The sequence below is a fragment of the Pseudophryne corroboree genome (genome assembly GCF_028390025.1).
Source record: "Pseudophryne corroboree isolate aPseCor3 chromosome 3 unlocalized genomic scaffold, aPseCor3.hap2 SUPER_3_unloc_48, whole genome shotgun sequence".
NCBI lineage: Eukaryota > Metazoa > Chordata > Amphibia > Anura > Myobatrachidae > Pseudophryne > Pseudophryne corroboree.
Window position 1 is genome coordinate 880,342 of NW_026967539.1, and position 21,838 is coordinate 902,179.

Below are 21,838 nucleotides of genomic sequence, written 5' to 3' on the forward strand. Positions count from 1 at the left end.
TCCACCCCTATTCGCTCTACAGTACTGGATTATTGGAGCACTAGCCATCCAGTGGTGAAGATGTGTATTGCATGATGTGTATGTTGTCGCACCTCAACGAGCCTCTCCGTGCAACACCTCAACAACCTGAGCTATATCTATGGTGTGATAAATACTCCGTTTAGGCGACAAAACTGCAACTATGAAGGAAGCTCCATCTGTACATAGCAGCTCCTTAGGTTCCGTGCCAATGTAGCAACAGTTGATTCTAAACCAAATTCTAAACCAATTACAAAAAACTAAGGACTCATATAGCCTCATTCTTATTTACCTCTTATTTAGGTACTGTGGAGGGGACAACACTTCACTCACGGGGTAATGGAGGGGGTGGGGGTGGGGGGCTGCACGGTTTAGGTGATAACAGAATGAGGCCTCTGACAGTTTTTGTTTCTTACAGGATCGGTTACAGGATCCCGATGTTTGCTGGATTCTGCATCATGTTCCTTTCCACAATCAGTAAGTGCCCCCCCACACTGCAATGTGTACTATAAGTACCCGGGCGGGGGAGGGGGTGCTGGATTCCGGATCATGTTCCTTTCCACAATCAGTAAGTGCCCCCCACACTGCAATGTGTACTGTAAGTACCCGGGCGGGGGAGGGGGTGCTGGATTCCGCATGATGTTCCTTTCCACAATCAGTAAGTGTCCCCCACACTGCAATGTGTACTGTAAGTACCCGGGCGGGGGAGGGGGTGCTGGATTCCGCATCATGTTCCTTTCCACAATCAGTAAGTGCCCCCCCACACTGCAATGTGTACTATAAGTACCCGGGCGGGGGAGGGGGTGCTGGATTCCGGATCATGTTCCTTTCCACAATCAGTAAGTGCCCCCCACACTGCAATGTGTACTGTAAGTACCCGGGCGGGGGAGGGGGTGCTGGATTCCGCATGATGTTCCTTTCCACAATCAGTAAGTGTCCCCCACACTGCAATGTGTACTGTAAGTACCCGGGCGGGGGAGGGGGTGCTGGATTCCGCATCATGTTCCTTTCCACAATCAGTAAGTGCCCCCCACACTGCAATGTGTACTGTAAGTACCCTGGCGGGGGAGGGGGTGCTGGATTCCGGATCATGTTCCTTTCCACAATCAGTAAGTGCCCCCCACACTGCAATGTGTACTGTAAGTACCCTGGCGGGGGAGGGGGTGCTGGATTCCGGATCATGTTCCTTTCCACAATCAGTAAGTGCCCCCCACACTGCAATGTGTACTGTAAGTACCCGGGCGGGGGAGAGGGTGCTGGATTCCGGATCATGTTCCTTTCCACAATCAGTAAGTGCCACCCACACTGCAATGTGTACTGTAAGTACCCGGGCGGGGGAGGGGGTGCTGGATTCCGGATCATGTTCCTTTCCACAATCAGTAAGTGCCCCCCACACTGCAATGTGTACTGTAAGTACCCGGGCGGGGGAGGGGACGCTGGATTCCGCATCATGGGGGTCATTCTGAGTTGATCACTCGCTAGCAGTTTTTAGCAGCCGTGCAAACGCTATTCCACCGCCCACTGGGAGTGTATTTTAGCTTAGCAGAAGTGCGAATGAAAGGATCGCAGAGCGGCTACAAAAGAATTTTGTGCAGTTTCAGAGTAGCTCCAGACCTACTCCTAGCCTGCGATCACTTCAGACTGTTCAGTTCCTGTTGACGTCACGAACACGCCCTGCGTTCGCCCAGCCACGCCTGCGTTTTCCCTGGCACACCTGCGTTTTTTGGAACACTCCCTGAAAACGGTCAGTTGACACCCAGAAACGCCCTCTTCTTGTCAATCACTCTGCGGCCAGCAGTGCGACTGAAATGCTTCACTAGACCTTGTGTGAAACTACAACGTTCGTTGTAATAATACAGCGCGCATGCGCTTTGCGCCGCATACGCATGCGTAGAAGTGCCGTTTTTTGCCTCATCGCTGCGCAGCGAATGAAAGCAGCTAGCGATCAACTCTGAATGATCCCCCCATATTCCTTTCCACAATCAGTAAGTGGCCCCCACACTGCAATGTGTACTGGGTAAGGTAAAAGTGCCCGGGCGGGGGAGAGGGTGCTGGATTCTGATTTCCTCCAATCCTGACCAGTCTGCAGGTCCAGAAGCATCCACAGTTATAAAACCCCCAGATCAGCAAAGCCAAGGTTGTCAGTGCCATAGATCACACAGCTCTGTGCCCGCACTCCTCAGAGTTCCAGTCGGCATATTTTATTCCAGGCTGCACCTCTGAACTTCCAAAGTGATCATTTTGATCCAGTCCGATATACTACCACCATCGGTTCCAGTCTGATACAACACCTTCATTGGTTCCAGTCCAATATAATACCACCATCAGTTCCAGCCCAATATAATACCACCATCGGTTCCAGTCCGATATAATACCACCATTGGTTCCAGTCCGATATAATACCATCATTGGTACCAGTCCGATATAACACCATCATTGGTTCCAGTCCAATATAATACCACCATCGGTACCATCCCGACATAATATCACCATCGGTTCCAGCCCAACATACTGCTAACATCAGTTCCTGTCTGACATATCGCTTAAATCTCTACCAGGGTCATCAAACCTGTTTCCTAGATCTCTACCAACAGCAACTAATTCAATATTATTTGGATCCGTTGTCGCAGGGCCCCTAAATGGCGCGGGACACATAGGGGGAGGGGAAGAAGCTGCTGTTCCTGGTGCCCGACTGTGACATCTTCCCGGTGTGTCACTGACATGGGGGAGGGGAAGAAGCTGCTGTTCCTGGTGCCCGGCTGTGACATCTTCCCGGTGTGTCACTGACATGGGGGAGGGGAAGAAGCTGCTGTTCCTGGTGCCCGGCTGTGACATCTTCCCGGTGTATCACTGACATGGGGGAGGGGAAGAAGCTGCTGTTTCTGGTGCCCGGCTGTGACATCTTCCCGGTGTGTCACTGACATGGGGGAGGGGAAGAAGCTGCTGTTCCTGGTGCCCGGCTGTGACATCTTCCCGGTGTGTCACTGACATGGGGGAGAGGAAGAAGCTGCTGTTTCTGGTGCCCGGCTGTGACATCTTCCCGGTGTATCACTGACATGGGGGAGGGGAAGAAGCTGCTGTTCCTGGTGCCCGGCTGTGACATCTTCCCGGTGTGTCACTGACATGGGGGAGGGGAAGAAGCTGCTGTTCCTGGTGCCCGGTTGTGACATCTCCCGGTGTATCACTGACATGGGGGAGAGGAAGAAGCTGCTGTTCCTGGTGCCAGGCTGTGACATCTTCCCGGTGTATCACTGACATGGGGGGAGAGGAAGAAGCTGCTGTTCCTGGTGCCAGGCTGGTACATCTTCCCGGTGTGTCACTGACATGGGGGAGGGGAAGAAGCTGCTGTTCCTGGTGCCCGGCTGTGACATCTTCCCGGTGTATCACTGACATGGGGGAGGGGAAGAAGCTGCTGTTCCTGGTGCCCGGCTGTGACATCTTCCCGGTGTGTCACTGACATGGGGGAGGGGAAGAAGCTGCTGTTCCTGGTGCCCGGCTGTGACATCTCCCGCTGTGTCACTGACATGGGGGAGGGGAAGAAGCTGCTGTTCCTGGTGCCCGGCTGTGACATCTCCCGGTGTGTCACTGACATGGGGGAGGGGAAGAAGCTGCTGTTCCTGGTGCCCGGCTGTGACATCTCCCGGTGTGTCACTGACATGGGGGAGGGGAAGAAGCTGCTGTTCCTGGTGCCAGGCTGGTACATCTTCCCGGTGTGTCACTGACATGGGGGAGGGGAAGAAGCTGCTGTTCCTGGTGCCCGGCTGTGACATCTTCCCGGTGTGTCACTGACATGGGGGAGGGGAAGAAGCTGCTGTTCCTGGTGCCCGGCTGTGACATCTCCCGCTGTGTCACTGACATGGGGGAGGGGAAGAAGCTGCTGTTCCTGGTGCCCGGCTGTGACATCTCCCGGTGTGTCACTGACATGGGGGAGGGGAAGAAGCTGCTGTTCCTGGTGCCTGGCTGTGACATCTTCCCGGTGTGTTACTGACATGGGGGAGGGGAAGAAGCTGCTGTTCCTGGTGCCCGGCTGTGACATCTCCCGGTGTGTCACTGACATGGGGGAGGGGAAGAAGCTGCTGTTCCTGGTGCCCGGCTGGTACATCTTCCCGGTGTGTCACTGACATGGGGGAGAGGAAGAAGCTGCTGTTCCTGGTGCCCGGCTGTGACATCTTCCCGGTGTATCACTGACATGGGGGAGGGGAAGAAGCTGCTGTTCCTGGTGCCTGGCTGTGACATCTTCCCGGTGTATCACTGACATGGGGGAGGGGAAGAAGCTGCTGTTCCTGGTGCCCAGCTGGTACATCTTCCCGGTGTGTCACTGACATGGGGGAGGGTAACCAGCTGCTCTTCCTAAGTGTCCGCAGCCACAGCTCCACAAAGAGCACCACAGGGATATTAAAACATTTATGCTAATCTTTCAGTGCGGAGGCACACCCTAATCCATGGTGCTCTGGTGATCACATAGGAGCCAATGTGGTCACACAGCTATTGACCTGTAATTTCCTCTTTCCATAGTGTTTGCCTTCTCTGGGACCTACACGTTGCTTTTCATAGCAAGATCCATGCAAGGAATCGGCTCATCGTGTTCTTCTGTCGCAAGTACGTCTTCAAATATATATACTTGGATACACTGATTTAACATGTATATCCAGAAACCCATACTGTGAATTTATTCCAAGATATACAGCATACAGTATGTCTGAGAATATACGTTCCCACAACTACAGAATACATAGGTTATATGACGCAATGGTTATGGTAATTTTGAAGAGTGATGGCGATGGAGGGTAATGGTGGTGGCCATTAATGGGGACAGATAGTAATGGAGATGAATGGTAAGAGTGAGTGGCGGAGATGGGGATGGATGGTAATGGTGGTGGCCAGTGATGGGGGACATATGGTAATTTTGAGGGACAGTGATGGGGACGGATGGAAATGGTGGTGGCCAGTTATGGGGACCGGTAGTAGTGGCAGACGGATGGGAGGGACGGTTATGGTGATAAACGGTAGTGGGGACAGATAGTAATGGTGGATAGCTGGTAATAATGAGGCACAGTGATAGGCACAGATAGTAATGTGGATGGAATGGTAATCTTGATGGATACCAATAGGGATGGATATTAATGGGAACAGATGGTAATGGAGGTAAGATACAGATGACAGATACAGATGTGACTTCATACATCTGTCTGGGTGATAATCAGGATGGATGGTGGTGGATGGATATGGCAATGGGTGATAATTAGGATGGATGGTGATTGATGGATAGATATGGCAATGGGTGATAATTAGGATGGATGGTGATGGATGGATATGGCAATGGGTGATAATTAGGATTGATGGTGGTGAATGGATATGGCAGTGGGTGATAATTAGGATGGATGGTGATGGATATGGCAATGGGTGATAATTAGGATGGATGGTGATGGATGGATAGATATGGCAATGGGTGATAATTAGGATGGATGGTGATGGATGGATAGATATGGCAATGGGTGATAATTAGGATGGATGGTGATGGATGGATAGATATGGCAATGGGTGATAATTAGGATGGATGGATAGATATGGCAATGGGTGATAATTAGGATGGATGGTGATGGATGGATGGATATAGCAATGGGTAATAATTAGGATGGATGGTGATGGATAGATGGATATGGCAATGGGTGATAATTTGGATGGATGGTGGTGGATGGATATGGCAGTGGGTGATTATTAGGATGGATGGTGGTGGATGGATAGATATGGCAGTGGGTGACTATTAGGATGGATGGTGATGGATGGATAGATATGGCAGTGGGTGATTATTAGGATGGATGGTGGTGGATGGATAGATATGGCAGTGGGTGATTATTAGGATGGATGGTGATGGATGGATGGATAGATATGGCAGTGGGTGATTATTAGGATGGATGGTGGTGGATGGATATGGCAATGGGTGATAATTAGGATGGATGGATATAGCAGTGGGTGAAATTCAGGATGGATGGGGATGGATGGATATGGCAGTGGGTGATAATTAGTATAAATGGTTGTGGATGGATATGACAATGGGTGATACTGTAATTAGGAGGGGTGGTGGTGGATGGGTATGGCAGTAGGTGATAATTAGGATGGATGGTGATGTATGAATGGCTAGAGCAGTGTGTGATAATTAGGATGGATGGATAGATGGATATGGCAATGGGTGATAATTAGGATGGATGGTGATGGATAGATATGGCAATGGGTGATAATTAGGCGGGATGGTAGTGGATGGGTATGGCAGTGGGTGATAATTAGGATGGATGGTGATGGATGGATAGATATGGCAATGGGTGATAATTAGGATGGATGGATAGAGCAATGGATATAATTAGGATGGATGGTGGTGGATGGATATGGCAGTGGGTGATAATTAGGATGAATGGTGGATGGATATGGCAGTGGGTGATAATTAGGATGGATGGTCGTGGATGGATATGGCAATCGGTGATAATTAGGGTGGATGGTGATGGATGGATATGGCAATGGTTGATAATTAGGATGGATGGTGATAGATGGATGTGACAATGGGTGATTATTAGGATGGTTGGTGATAGATGGATATGGCAATGGGTGATAATTAGGATGTATGGTGGATTGATATGGCAGTGGGTGATAATTAGGATGGATGATGGTGGATGGATATGACAATGGGTGATAATTAGGATGGATGGTGGATGGTTATGGCAGTGGGTGATAATTAGGATGGTTGGTGGTGGATGGATATGGCAATAGGTAATTAGTATGGATTGTGATGGATATGACAATGGGTGATAATTAGGATGGATGGTGATGGATGGATATGGCAATGGATGATAATTAGAATGGATGATGGATGGATATGGTAATGGGTGATAATTACGATGGGTGATAATTAGGATGGATGGTGGTGGATGGGTATGGCAATGGGTGATAATTAGGATGGATAGTGAGGGTGATGGATGGATATGGCAGTGGGTGATAATTAGGATGGATGGTGGATGGATATGGCAGTGGGTGATAATTAGGATGGTTGGTGGTGGATGGATATGGCAATGGGTAATTAGTATGGATTGTGATGGATATGACAATGGGTGATAATTAGGATGGATGGTGATGGATGGATATGGCAATGGATGATAATTAGAATGGATGATGGATGGATATGGTAATGGGTGATAATTACAATGGGTGATAATCAGGATGGATGGTGGTGGATGGATATGGCAATGGGTGATAATTAGGATGGATGGTGATTGATGGATAGATATGGCAATGGGTGATAATTAGGATGGATGGTGATGGATGGATATGGCAATGGGTGATAATTAGGATGGATGGTGGTGTATGGATATGGCAATGGGTGATAATTAGGATGGATAGTGAGGGTGATGGATGGATATGGCAGTGGGTGATAATTAGGATGGATGGTGACGAATGGATATGGCAATTGTTGACAATTAGGATGGATGGTGATGGATGGATATGGCAGTGGGTGATAATTAGGATGGATGGTGATGAATGGATATGGCAATGGGTGATAATTAGGGTGGGTGGTGATGGATGAATGGATATGGCAATGGGTGATACTGTAATTAGGATGGGTGGTGGTGGATGGATATCGCAATGGTGATAATTAGGATGGATGGTGGTGGATGGATATGGCAATGGGTGATAATTAGGATGGATGGTGATGGATGCATATGACAGTGGGTGATAATTATGATGGATGGTGATGGATGGATAGATATGGCAATGGGTGATAATTAGGATGGATGGTGATGGATGGATATGGCAATGGGTGATAATTAGGATGGATGGATATGGCAGTGGGTGATAATTAGGATGGATGGTGGTGAATGGATATGGCAGTGGGTGATAATTAGGATGGATGGTGATGGATATGACAATAGGTGATAATTAGGATGGATGGTGAGGGATGGATAGATATGGCAATGGGTGATAATTAGAATGGATGGTGATGGATGGATGGATAGATATGGCAATGGGTGATAATTAGGATGGATGGTGATGGATGGATAGATGTGGCAATGGGTGATAATTAGGATGGATGGTGATGGATGGATATGGCAATGGGTGATAATTAGGATGGATGGTGATGGATAGATGGATATGGCAATGGGTGATAATTTGGATGGATGGTGGTGGATGGATATGGCAGTGGGTGATTATTAGGATGGATGGTGGTGGATGGATAGATATGGCAGTGGTTGATTATTAGGATGGATGGTGATGGATGGATAGATTTGGCAGTGGGTGATTATTAGGATGGATGATGGTGGATGGATAGATATGGCAGTGGGTGATTATTAGGATGGATGGTGATGGATGGATAGATATGGCAGTGGGTGATTATTAGAATGGATGGTGGTGGATGGATATGGCAGTGGGTGATAATTAGGATGGATGGATATGGCAATGGGTGAAATTCAGGATGGATGGGGATGGATGGATATGGCAGTGGGTGATAATTAGTATAAATGGTTGTGGATGGATATGACAATGGGTGATACTGTAATTAGGAGGGGTGGTGGTGGATGGGTATGGCAGTAGGTGATAATTAGGATGGATGGTGATGTATGAATGGCTAGAGCAGTGTGTGATAATTAGGATGGATGGATAGATGGATATGACAATGGGTGATAATTAGGGTGGATGGTGGTGGATGGGTATGGCAGTGGGTGATAATTAGGATGGATGGTGATGGATGGATAGATATGGCAATGGGTGATAATTAGGATGGATGGATAGAGCAATGGATGATAATTAGGATGGATGGTGGTGGATGGATATGGCAGTGGGTGATAATTAGGATGAATGGTGGATGGATATGGCAGTGGGTGATAATTAGGGTGGATGGTGATGGATGGATATGGCAATGGTTGATAATTAGGATGGATGGTGATAGATGGATGTGACAATGGGTGATTATTAGGATGGTTGGTGATAGATGGATATGGCAATGGGTGATAATTAGGATGTATGGTGGATTGATATGGCAGTGGGTGATAATTAGGATGGATGATGGTGGATGGATATGACAATGGGTGATAATTAGGATGGATGGTGGATGGATATGGCAGTGGGTGATAATTAGGATGGTTGGTGGTGGATGGATATGGCAATGGGTAATTAGTATGGATTGTGATGGATATGACAATGGGTGATAATTAGGATGGATGGTGATGGATGGATATGGCAATGGATGATAATTAGAATGGATGATGGATGGATATGGTAATGGGTGATAATTACGATGGGTGATAATTAGGATGGATGGTGGTGTATGGATATGGCAATGGGTGATAATTAGGATGGATAGTGAGGGTGATGGATGGATATGGCAGTGGGTGATAATTAGGATGGATGGTGACGAATGGATATGGCAATTGTTGACAATTAGGATGGATGGTGATGGATGGATATGGCAGTGGGTGATAATTAGGATGGATGGTGATGGATGGATATGGCAATGGGTGATAATTAGGGTGGATGGTGATGAATGGATATGGCAATGGGTGATAATTAGGGTGGGTGGTGATGGATGAATGGATATGGCAATGGGTGATACTGTAATTAGGATGGGTGGTGGTGGATGGATATCGCAATGGTGATAATTAGGATGGATGGTGGTGGATGGATATGGCAATGGGGGATAATTAGGATGGATGGTGATGGATGCATATGACAGTGGGTGATAATTATGATGGATGGTGATGGATGGATAGATATGGCAATGGGTGATAATTAGGATAGATGGTGATGGATAATGCAATGGATGATAATTAGGATGGATGTTGGTTTATGGATATGGCAGTGGGTGATAATTAGGATGGATCGTGATAGATGGATATGGCAGTGGTGAATAATTAGGATGGATGGTGGTGGATGGATATGGCAATGGGTGATAATTAGGATGGATGGTGATGGATGGATAGAGCAATGAATGATAATTAGGATGGATGGTGATGGATGGATATGGCAATGGGTGATAATTAGGATGGATGGTGATGGATGGATATGGCAATGGATGATAATTAGAATGGATGATGGATGGATATGGTAATGGGTGATAATTACAATGGGTGATAATCAGGATGGATGGTGGTGGATGGATATGGCAATGGGTGATAATTAGGATGGATGGTGATTGATGGATAGATATGGCAATGGGTGATAATTAGGATGGATGGTGATGGATGGATATGGCAATGGGTGATAATTAGGATGGATGGTGGTGAATGGATATGGCAGTGGGTGATAATTAGGATGGATGGTGATGGATATGGCAATAGGTGATAATTAGAATGGATGGTGATGGATGGATAGATATGGCAATGGGTGATAATTAGAATGGATGGTGATGGATGGATAGATATGGCAATGGGTGATAATTAGGATGGATGGTGATGGATGGATAGATGTGGCAATGGGTGATAATTAGAATGGATGGTGATGGATGGATAGATATGGCAATGGGTGATAATTAGGATGGATGGTGATGGATGGATAGATGTGGCAATGGGTGATAATTAGGATGGATGGTGATGGATGGATATGGCAATGGGTGATAATTAGGATGGATGGTGATGGATAGATGGATATGGCAATGGGTGATAATTTGGATGGATGGTGGTGGATGGATATGGCAGTGGGTGATTATTAGGATGGATGGTGGTGGATGGATAGATATGGCAGTGGTTGATTATTAGGATGGATGGTGATGGATGGATAGATTTGGCAGTGGGTGATTATTAGGATGGATGATGGTGGATGGATAGATATGGCAGTGGGTGATTATTAGGATGGATGGTGATGGATGGATAGATATGGCAGTGGGTGATTATTAGAATGGATGGTGGTGGATGGATATGGCAGTGGGTGATAATTAGGATGGATGGATATGGCAATGGGTGAAATTCAGGATGGATGGGGATGGATGGATATGGCAGTGGGTGATAATTAGTATAAATGGTTGTGGATGGATATGACAATGGGTGATACTGTAATTAGGAGGGGTGGTGGTGGATGGGTATGGCAGTAGGTGATAATTAGGATGGATGGTGATGTATGAATGGCTAGAGCAGTGTGTGATAATTAGGATGGATGGATAGATGGATATGACAATGGGTGATAATTAGGGTGGATGGTGGTGGATGGGTATGGCAGTGGGTGATAATTAGGATGGATGGTGATGGATGGATAGATATGGCAATGGGTGATAATTAGGATGGATGGATAGAGCAATGGATGATAATTAGGATGGATGGTGGTGGATGGATATGGCAGTGGGTGATAATTAGGATGAATGGTGGATGGATATGGCAGTGGGTGATAATTAGGGTGGATGGTGATGGATGGATATGGCAATGGTTGATAATTAGGATGGATGGTGATAGATGGATGTGACAATGGGTGATTATTAGGATGGTTGGTGATAGATGGATATGGCAATGGGTGATAATTAGGATGTATGGTGGATTGATATGGCAGTGGGTGATAATTAGGATGGATGATGGTGGATGGATATGACAATGGGTGATAATTAGGATGGATGGTGGATGGATATGGCAGTGGGTGATAATTAGGATGGTTGGTGGTGGATGGATATGGCAATGGGTAATTAGTATGGATTGTGATGGATATGACAATGGGTGATAATTAGGATGGATGGTGATGGATGGATATGGCAATGGATGATAATTAGAATGGATGATGGATGGATATGGTAATGGGTGATAATTACGATGGGTGATAATTAGGATGGATGGTGGTGTATGGATATGGCAATGGGTGATAATTAGGATGGATAGTGAGGGTGATGGATGGATATGGCAGTGGGTGATAATTAGGATGGATGGTGACGAATGGATATGGCAATTGTTGACAATTAGGATGGATGGTGATGGATGGATATGGCAGTGGGTGATAATTAGGATGGATGGTGATGGATTGATATGGCAATGGGTGATAATTAGGGTGGATGGTGATGAATGGATATGGCAATGGGTGATAATTAGGGTGGGTGGTGATGGATGAATGGATATGGCAATGGGTGATACTGTAATTAGGATGGGTGGTGGTGGATGGATATCGCAATGGTGATAATTAGGATGGATGGTGGTGGATGGATATGGCAATGGGTGATAATTAGGATGGATGGTGATGGATGCATATGACAGTGGGTGATAATTATGATGGATGGTGATGGATGGATAGATATGGCAATGGGTGATAATTAGGATAGATGGTGATGGATAATGCAATGGATGATAATTAGGATGGATGTTGGTTTATGGATATGGCAGTGGGTGATAATTAGGATGGATCGTGATAGATGGATATGGCAGTGGTGAATAATTAGGATGGATGGTGGTGGATGGATATGGCAATGGGTGATAATTAGGATGGATGGTGATGGATGGATAGAGCAATGAATGATAATTAGGATGGATGGTGATGGATGGATATGGCAATGGGTGATAATTAGGATGGATGGTGATGGATGGATATGGCAATGGATGATAATTAGAATGGATGATGGATGGATATGGTAATGGGTGATAATTACAATGGGTGATAATCAGGATGGATGGTGGTGGATGGATATGGCAATGGGTGATAATTAGGATGGATGGTGATTGATGGATAGATATGGCAATGGGTGATAATTAGGATGGATGGTGATGGATGGATATGGCAATGGGTGATAATTAGGATGGATGGTGGTGAATGGATATGGCAGTGGGTGATAATTAGGATGGATGGTGATGGATATGGCAATAGGTGATAATTAGAATGGATGGTGATGGATGGATAGATATGGCAATGGGTGATAATTAGAATGGATGGTGATGGATGGATAGATATGGCAATGGGTGATAATTAGGATGGATGGTGATGGATAGATGTGGCAATGGGTGATAATTAGGATGGATGGTGATGGATAGATGGATATGGCAATGGGTGATAATTAGGATGGATGGTGATGGATAGATGGATATGGCAATGGGTGATAATTTGGATGGATGGTGGTGGATGGATATGGCAGTGGGTGATTATTAGGATGGATGGTGGTGGATGGATAGATATGGCAGTGGTTGATTATTAGGATGGATGGTGATGGATGGATAGATATGGCAGTGGGTGATTATTAGGATGGATGATGGTGGATGGATAGATATGGCAGTGGGTGATTATTAGGATGGATGGTGATGGATGGATAGATATGGCAGTGGGTGATTATTAGAATGGATGGTGGTGGATGGATATGGCAGTGGGTGATAATTAGGATGGATATAGCAATGGGTGAAATTCAGGATGGATGGGGATGGATGGATATGGCAGTGGGTGATAATTAGTATAAATGGTTGTGGATGGATATGACAATGGGTGATACTGTAATTAGGAGGGGTGGTGGTGGATGGGTATGGCAGTAGGTGATAATTAGGATGGATGGTGATGTATGAATGGCTAGAGCAGTGTGTGATAATTAGGATTGATGGATAGATGGATATGACAATGGGTGATAATTAGGGTGGATGGTGGTGGATGGGTATGGCAGTGGGTGATAATTAGGATGGATGGTGATGGATGGATAGATATGGCAATGGGTGATAATTAGGATGGATGGATAGAGCAATGGATGATAATTAGGATGGATGGTGGTGGATGGATATGGCAGTGGGTGATAATTAGGATGAATGGTGGATGGATATGGCAGTGGGTGATAATTAGGGTGGATGGTGATGGATGGATATGGCAATGGTTGATAATTAGGATGGATGGTGATAGATGAATGTGACAATGGGTGATTATTAGGATGGTTGGTGATAGATGGATATGGCAATGGGTGATAATTAGGATGTATGGTGGATTGATATGGCAGTGGGTGATAATTAGGATGGATGATGGTGGATGGATATGACAATGGGTGATAATTAGGATGGATGGTGGATGGATATGGCAGTGGGTGATAATTAGGATGGTTGGTGGTGGATGGATATGGCAATGGGTAATTAGTATGGATTGTGATGGATATGACAATGGGTGATAATTAGGATGGATGGATATGGCAATGGATGATAATTAGAATGGATGATGGATGGATATGGTAATGGGTGATAATTACGATGGGTGATAATTAGGATGGATGGTGGTGTATGGATATGGCAATGGGTGATAATTAGGATGGATAGTGAGGGTGATGGATGGATATGGCAGTGGGTGATAATTAGGATGGATGGTGACGAATGGATATGGCAATTGTTGACAATTAGGATGGATGGTGATGGATGGATATGGCAGTGGGTGATAATTAGGATGGATGGTGATGGATGGATATGGCAATGGGTGATAATTAGGGTGGATGGTGATGAATGGATATGGCAATGGGTGATAATTAGGGTGGGTGGTGATGGATGAATGGATATGGCAATGGGTGATACTGTAATTAGGATGGGTGGTGGTGGATGGATATCGCAATGGTGATAATTAGGATGGATGGTGGTGGATGGATATGGCAATGGGTGATAATTAGGATGGATGGTGATGGATGCATATGACAGTGGGTGATAAGTATGATGGATGGTGATGGATGGATAGATATGGCAATGGGTGATAATTAGGATAGATGGTGATGGATAATGCAATGGATGATAATTAGGATGGATGTTGGTTTATGGATATGGCAGTGGGTGATAATTAGGATGGATCGTGATAGATGGATATGGCAGTGGTGAATAATTAGGATGGATGGTGGTGGATGGATATGGCAATGGGTGATAATTAGGATGGATGGTGATGGATGGATAGAGCAATGAATGATAATTAGGATGGATGGTGATGGATGGATATGGCAATGGGTGATAATTAGGATGGATGGTGATTGATGGATATGGCAATGGGTGATAATTAGGATGGATGGTGATGGATGGATAGAGCAATGGATGATAATTAGGATGGATGGTGATGGATGGATATGGCAATGGGTGATAATTAGGATGGATGGTGATTGATGGATATGGCAATGGGTGATAAGTAGGATGGATTGTGATGGATGGATAGATATGGTAATGGGTGATAATTAGGATGGATGGATAGATATGGCAATGGGTGATAATTAGGATGGATGGTGATTGATGGATATGGCAATGGGTGATAATTAGGATGGATGGTGATGGATGGATAGATATGGCAATGGGTGATAATTAGGATGGATGGTGATGGATGGATAGATATGGCAATGGGTGATAATTAGGATGGATGGTGATGGATGGATATGGCAATGGGTGATAATTAGGATGGATAGTGGTGAATGGATATGGCAGTGGGTGACAATCAGGATGGATGGTGGTGAATGGATATGGCAGTGGGTGATAAATAGGATGGATGATGATGGATGATGATATGGATGGTGATGAATGGATATGGCAATGGGTGACAATTAGGATGGATGGTGGTGAATGGATATGGCAGTGGGTGATAATTAGGATGGATGATGATGGATGATAAATTGGATGGATGGATATGGCAGTGGGTGATAATTAGGATGGATGGTGATAGATGGATATGGCAGTGGGTGATAATTAGGATGGATGGTGATATATGGACATGGCAGTGGGTGATAGTTAGGATGGATGGTGGATGGATATGGCAGTGGGTGATTATTAGCATGGATGGTGGTGGATGGATATGGCAATGGGTGATAATTAGGATGGATGGATATGGCAATGGGTGAAAATTAGGATGGATGGGGATGGATGGATATGGCAGTGGGTGATAATTAGTATAAATGGTTGTGGATGGATACGACAATGGGTGATACTGTAATTAGGAGGGGTGGTAGTGGATGGGTATGGCAGTGGGTGATAATTAGGATGGATGGTGATGTATGGATGGATAGAGCAGTGAGTGACAATTAGGATGGATGGATAGATGGATATGGCAATGGGTGATAATTAGGGTGGATGGTGGTGGATGAGTATGGCAGTGGGTGATAATTAGGATGGATGGTGATGGATGGATATGACAATGGCTGATAATTAGGATGGATGGTGGTGGATGGATATGGCAATGGGTGATAATTAGGATGGATGGTGATGGATGGATGGATAGATATGGCAATGGATGATAATTAGGATGGATGGATAGAGCACTGGATGATAATTAGGATGGATGGTGGTGGATGGATATGGCAGTGGGTGATAATTAGGATGAATGGTGGATGGATATGGCAGTGGGTGATAATTAGGATGGATTGTCGTGGATGGATATGGCAATCAGTGATAATTAGGATGGATGGTGATGGAAGGATGGATATGGCAATGGTTGATAATTAGGATGGATGGTGATAGATGGATGTGACAATGGGTGATTATTAGGATGGTTGGTGATAGATGGATATGGCAATGGGTGATAATTAGGATGGATGGTGGATTGATATGGCAGTGGGTGATAATTAGGATGGATGATGGTGGATGGATATGACAATGGGTGATAATTAGGATGGATGGTGGATGGATATGGAAATGGGTAATTAGTATGGATTGTGATGGATATGACAATGGGTGATAATTAGGATGGATGGTGATGGATGGATATGGCAATGGATGTTAATTAGGATGGATAGTGAGGGTGATGGATGGATATGGCAGTGGGTGATGATTAGAATGGATGGTGACGGATGGATATGGCAATTGTTGATAATTAGGATGGATGGTGATGGATGGATATGGCAATGGGTGATAATTACGATGAGTGATAATTAGGATGGATGGTGGATGGATATGGCAATGGGTGATAATTACGATGGGTGATAATTAGGATGGATGGTGGTGGATGGATATGGCAATGGGTGATAATTAGGATGGATGGTGACGGATGGATATGGCAATTGTTGATAATTAGGATGGATGGTGATGGATGGATATGGCAATTGGTGATAATTAGGGTGGATGGTGATGAATGGATATGGCAATGGGTGATAATTAGGGTGGGTGGTGATGGATGAATGGATATGGCAATGGGTGATACTGTAATTAGGATGGGTGGTGGTGGATGGATATCGCAATGGTGATAATTAGGATGGATGGTGGTGGATGGATATGGCAGTGGGTGATAATTAGGATGGATGGTGATGGATGCATATGACAATAGGTGATAATTATGATGGATGGTGATGGATGGATGGATAGATATGGCAATGGGTGATAATTAGGATGGATGGTGATGGATGGATGGATAGAGCAATGGATGATAATTAGGATGGATGGTGATGGATGGATATGGCAATGGGTGATAATTAGGATGGATGGTGTTGATGGATATGGCAATGGGTGATAATTAGGATGGATGGTGATGGATGGATAGATGTGGCAATGGGTGATAATTAGGATGGATGGTGATGGATGGATATGGCAATGGGTGATAATTAGGATGGATTGTGATTGATGGATATGGCAATGGGTGATAATTAGGATGGATGGTGATGGATGGATAGATGTGGCAATGGGTGATAATTAGGATGGATGGTGATGGATGGATATGGCAGTGGGTGATAATTAGGATGGATGGTGATGGATGGATATGGCAATGGGTGATAATTAGGATGGATGGTGATGGATGGATAGATATGGCAATGGGTGATAATTAGGATGGATGGTGATGGATGGATAGATATGGCAATGGGTGGTAATTAGGATGGATGGTGATGTATAGATATGGCAATGGGTGATAATTAGGATGGATGGATAGATATGGCAGTGGGTGATAATTAGGATGGAAGGTGATGGATGGATAGATATGGCAATGGGTGATAATTAGGATGGATGGTGATGGATAGATATGGCAATGGGTGATAATTAGGATGGATGGTGATGGATGGATAGATATGGCAATGGGTGATAATTAGGATGGATGGTGATGGATGGATAGATGTGGCAATGGGTGATAATTAGGATGGATGGTGATGGATGGATAGATATGGCAATGGGTGATTTTTAGGATGGATGGTGATGGATGGATAGATATGGCAATGGGTGATAATTAGGCTGGATGGTGATGGATGGATATGGCAATGGGTTATAAGTAGGATGGATGGTGGTGGATGGATAGATATGGCAATGGATGATAATTAGGATGGATGGTGATGGATGGATAGATGTGGCAATGGGTGATAATTAGGATGGACGGTGATGGATAGATATGGCAATGGGTGATAATTAGGATGGATGGTGATTGATGGATAGATATGGCAGTGGGTGATCATTAGGATGGATGGTGATGGATGGATATATATGGCAATGGGTGATAATTAGGATGGATGGTGATGGATAGATATGGCAATGGGTGATAATTAGGATGGATGGATAGATATGGCAGTGGGTGATAATTAGGATGGATGGTGATGGATGGATAGATATGGCAATGGGTGATAATTAGGATGGATGGTGATGGATAGATGTGACAATGGGTGATAATTAGGATGGATGGTGATGGATGGATAGATATGGCAATGGGTGATAATTAGGATGGATGGTGATGGATGGATATGGCAATGGGTGATAATTAGGATGGATGGTGATGGATGGATAGATGTGGCAATGGGTGATAAATAGGATGGATGGTGATGGATGGATATGACAATAGGTGATAATTAGGATGGATGGTGATGGATATGGCAATGGGTGATAATTAGGATGGATGGTGATGGATGGATGGATATGGCAATGGGTGATAATTAGGATGGATGGTGATGGATGGATATGACAATAGGTGATAATTAGGATGGATGGTGATGGATATGGCAATGGGTGATAATTAGGATGGATGGTGATGGATGGATAGATATGGCAATGGGTGATAATTAGGATGGATGGTGATTGATTGATTGATTGATGGATGAATAGATGGATATGACAATAGGTGATAATTAGGATGGATGGTGATGGATAGATATGGCAATGGGTGGCATTGGTGATGTGTGATGAATGCAATTAGTACTGATTGTGAGTGGAACACAGAAGCACATGCAGCAGTGTCTATTGGTGGTATCTGGGCTTCGACTTTATACAAATGACGATAATCCTTGCCTAGTGTACCTCCATGCTTCCAAATGTGCAGGGTCTGAGATGTGAGAATCTGTACACTCAGTAATACAGATTGCTGCATTCTCGCACCCCACCATTGAAGAGGACCATTTTTTGCCTGCACCAGTAGCCACTGCCTAGGAGCAGCCATCACTTCTCCACAGCATTTCTTATACTTTGCACATCGATGGCAGTAACACACGTGGTAACATAGGCTTTGCATGTGGTCTCTGAGTGGCCCTGAATCAGGCTCTCTGAGTGGTTTTGATATTGGTAATGGATGGTAATTATGAGGAAAGGTAATTGCGATTTATGGCAATTGTGATGGCTAGTGATGAAGATGTGTGGTAACTATGATGGATTGCCATGGCGACGTGTGGTGATGATAATGGATTGTTCTGATGGCAGAAGGCAATTACTGTATAATTACAACATTCGGATTGTCTATTGCTTTAACTCCATCATGTGAATATAAAGGCAGAGTTAAGGCCAAAATGTCCCCTCTCTGCCCCCACAGGTATGGGCTTGCTGGCCAGTGTGTACACAGATGACCAGGAGAGAGGAAACGCTATGGCGTTTGCGCTGGGAGGACTGGCGATGGGAGTACTAGGTGAGTATATAAACACACTCATTACTGTGGGTAGAACATTTCCCTTCTCCAAAGCATAAGACATATAATAATCATTGTGAGTTTATTGGTCTTCTAGGCTGTGCTGAGGTTACCATAGTCTACTTCTGCTTCCACTGCAGCTGTAAATAGTGGCATTATAGTCTATATAGGATTTGGGGCAACTATGATGACTGTTCATTCTCGGCGGGGGTGTGGATGGGGTATAATCGTGGTATTGGGGTATTATGTGGACCAAACGGATGGCAACATTCTTAGTGGAACAAAAACGGTAGAGGGAACTCTAATCTCAAGGACAAAATGTGCTGGAGAAGCATACAAAACGTCCATAGACAAATTCCGCATGTGGAGAATATTCCACTGAACAGTTCTGGTCCTGGTCATTTCATTTATGTAGTTGCTATGAATAATGAAGATACTTTGATTTATTTCTGCATCTCATTTGTATATGATTCTAAAGCACAATTATTGTCACTAATAATTCTGACACCGACCATCAAAGTATAAAATAGTCATATAAGCTTTTATAGCATGAAAGTGTTGTTTTGTGTAATACTGTGTATTGCTTGCATTCAGCTTCTTCAAAATACTTACCTTCTGCCTGAAGTTATATAGCCCCATATATAATATTTCCTGTGAGATGTGTAGCTTTCCTTTAGGAGAACTTTCCAGTTTCTCCAGGTTAAATTGTAGGTTTTCCCATAAAAAGGTGATGACTTCATATGTGAAGGGATGATAGGTACCTCATGAGAGCGTATTTCAAGGGGTAGGTTTCTCCATAAAAATATAGAAAGTTCCTCATGATAGGGTGGTGTGTTTCACCATGAGGATAAGGAAGGTTCGACAATGAGAGACTGGCAGATCGCCCTATGAGAAGATGGAGGTGTTCCACTGTGAGAGGCTGGCATAGTGCCCCATGAGTGTACAGGATTTATTACCATGAGAGGCTGGCAGATCACCCCATGAGTGTACAGGAGATTGCACCATGAGAGGCTGGCAGATCACCCCATGAGAGTACGGGAGGTATCACCATGAGAGGCTGGCATATTGCCCCATGAGTGTACAGGATTTATCACCATGAGAGGCTGGCAGATTGCCCCATGAGTGTACAGGATTTATCACCATGAGAGGCTGGCAGATTGCCCCATGAGTGTACAGGATTTATCACCATGAGAGGCTGGCATAGTGCATAGTGCCCCATGAGTGTACAGGATTTATCACCATGAGAGGCTGGCAGATTGCCCCATGAGAGTACGGGAGGTAGCACCATGAGAGGCTGGCAGATTGCCCCATATGTCTATATATGTAATGAGCTGAGACTCGGTGTGACATGTGGTCTCCTGTCAGGACAGTTGTGTATATTGATAATAGGAGTAATGTTGGTATTCTCATCGTAGTGGGACCACCGTTTGGAAGTATCTTATATGAGTTTGTGGGGAAGACGGCTCCATTTGTGGTTCTAGCAGTTCTCATCTTGTTTGATGGTGGTGAGTACTCTGGTATCCGTTCTATAGATCTACACTAAAAGGGGCTACAGTCAATAGGTCACCCACTAATGGTCGACATGCTTTAGGTCGACACGGGTAGAGTGTGATATCCCGATGGATGGGATGCCGGCAGTCAGTATACTGACAGCGGCATCCCGTCCTTCAGAATCCCGACAGCCCCCTCTAAAGTCCCCCTACCCTAACCCCCCTTTGTGGGTGCCTAACCCTAACCCTCCCTTCCCCGCTGCCTAACCCTAACCTTCCCTTCCCCACTGCCTAAACCTAACCCTCCCTTCCCCGCTGCCTAACCCTCCCTTCCTCGCTGCCTAACCCTAACCTCCCCTTCCCCGCTGCCTAACCCTAACCCTCCCTTCCCCGCTGCCTAACCCTAACCCTCCCTTCCCCGCTGCCTAACTCTAACCCTCCCTTCCCTGCTGCCTAACCCTAACCCTCCCTTCCCCACTGAATAACCATAACCCTCCCTTCCCCGCTGCCTAACCCTAACCATCCCTTCCCCGCTGCCTATCTCTAACCCTCCCTTCCCCGCTGCCTAACCCTAACCCTCCCTTCCCCACTACCTAACCCTAACC

General features: G+C 45.4%; 1 protein-coding gene across 1 annotated transcript in view; it reads left to right on the forward strand.

Annotated features, from left to right (window-relative positions):
- LOC134984301 (synaptic vesicular amine transporter-like) overlaps positions 1–21,838 on the forward strand; it is a 398,788-nt gene that overhangs the window by 296,291 nt on the left and 80,659 nt on the right. Inside the window, exons 3-6 of the mRNA XM_063949918.1 lie at positions 437–495; positions 4,534–4,617; positions 19,651–19,743; positions 21,159–21,248. Coding sequence (XP_063805988.1) covers positions 437–495; positions 4,534–4,617; positions 19,651–19,743; positions 21,159–21,248 — 326 coding nt within the window. The remainder of the gene's footprint in view (positions 1–436; positions 496–4,533; positions 4,618–19,650; positions 19,744–21,158; positions 21,249–21,838) is intronic.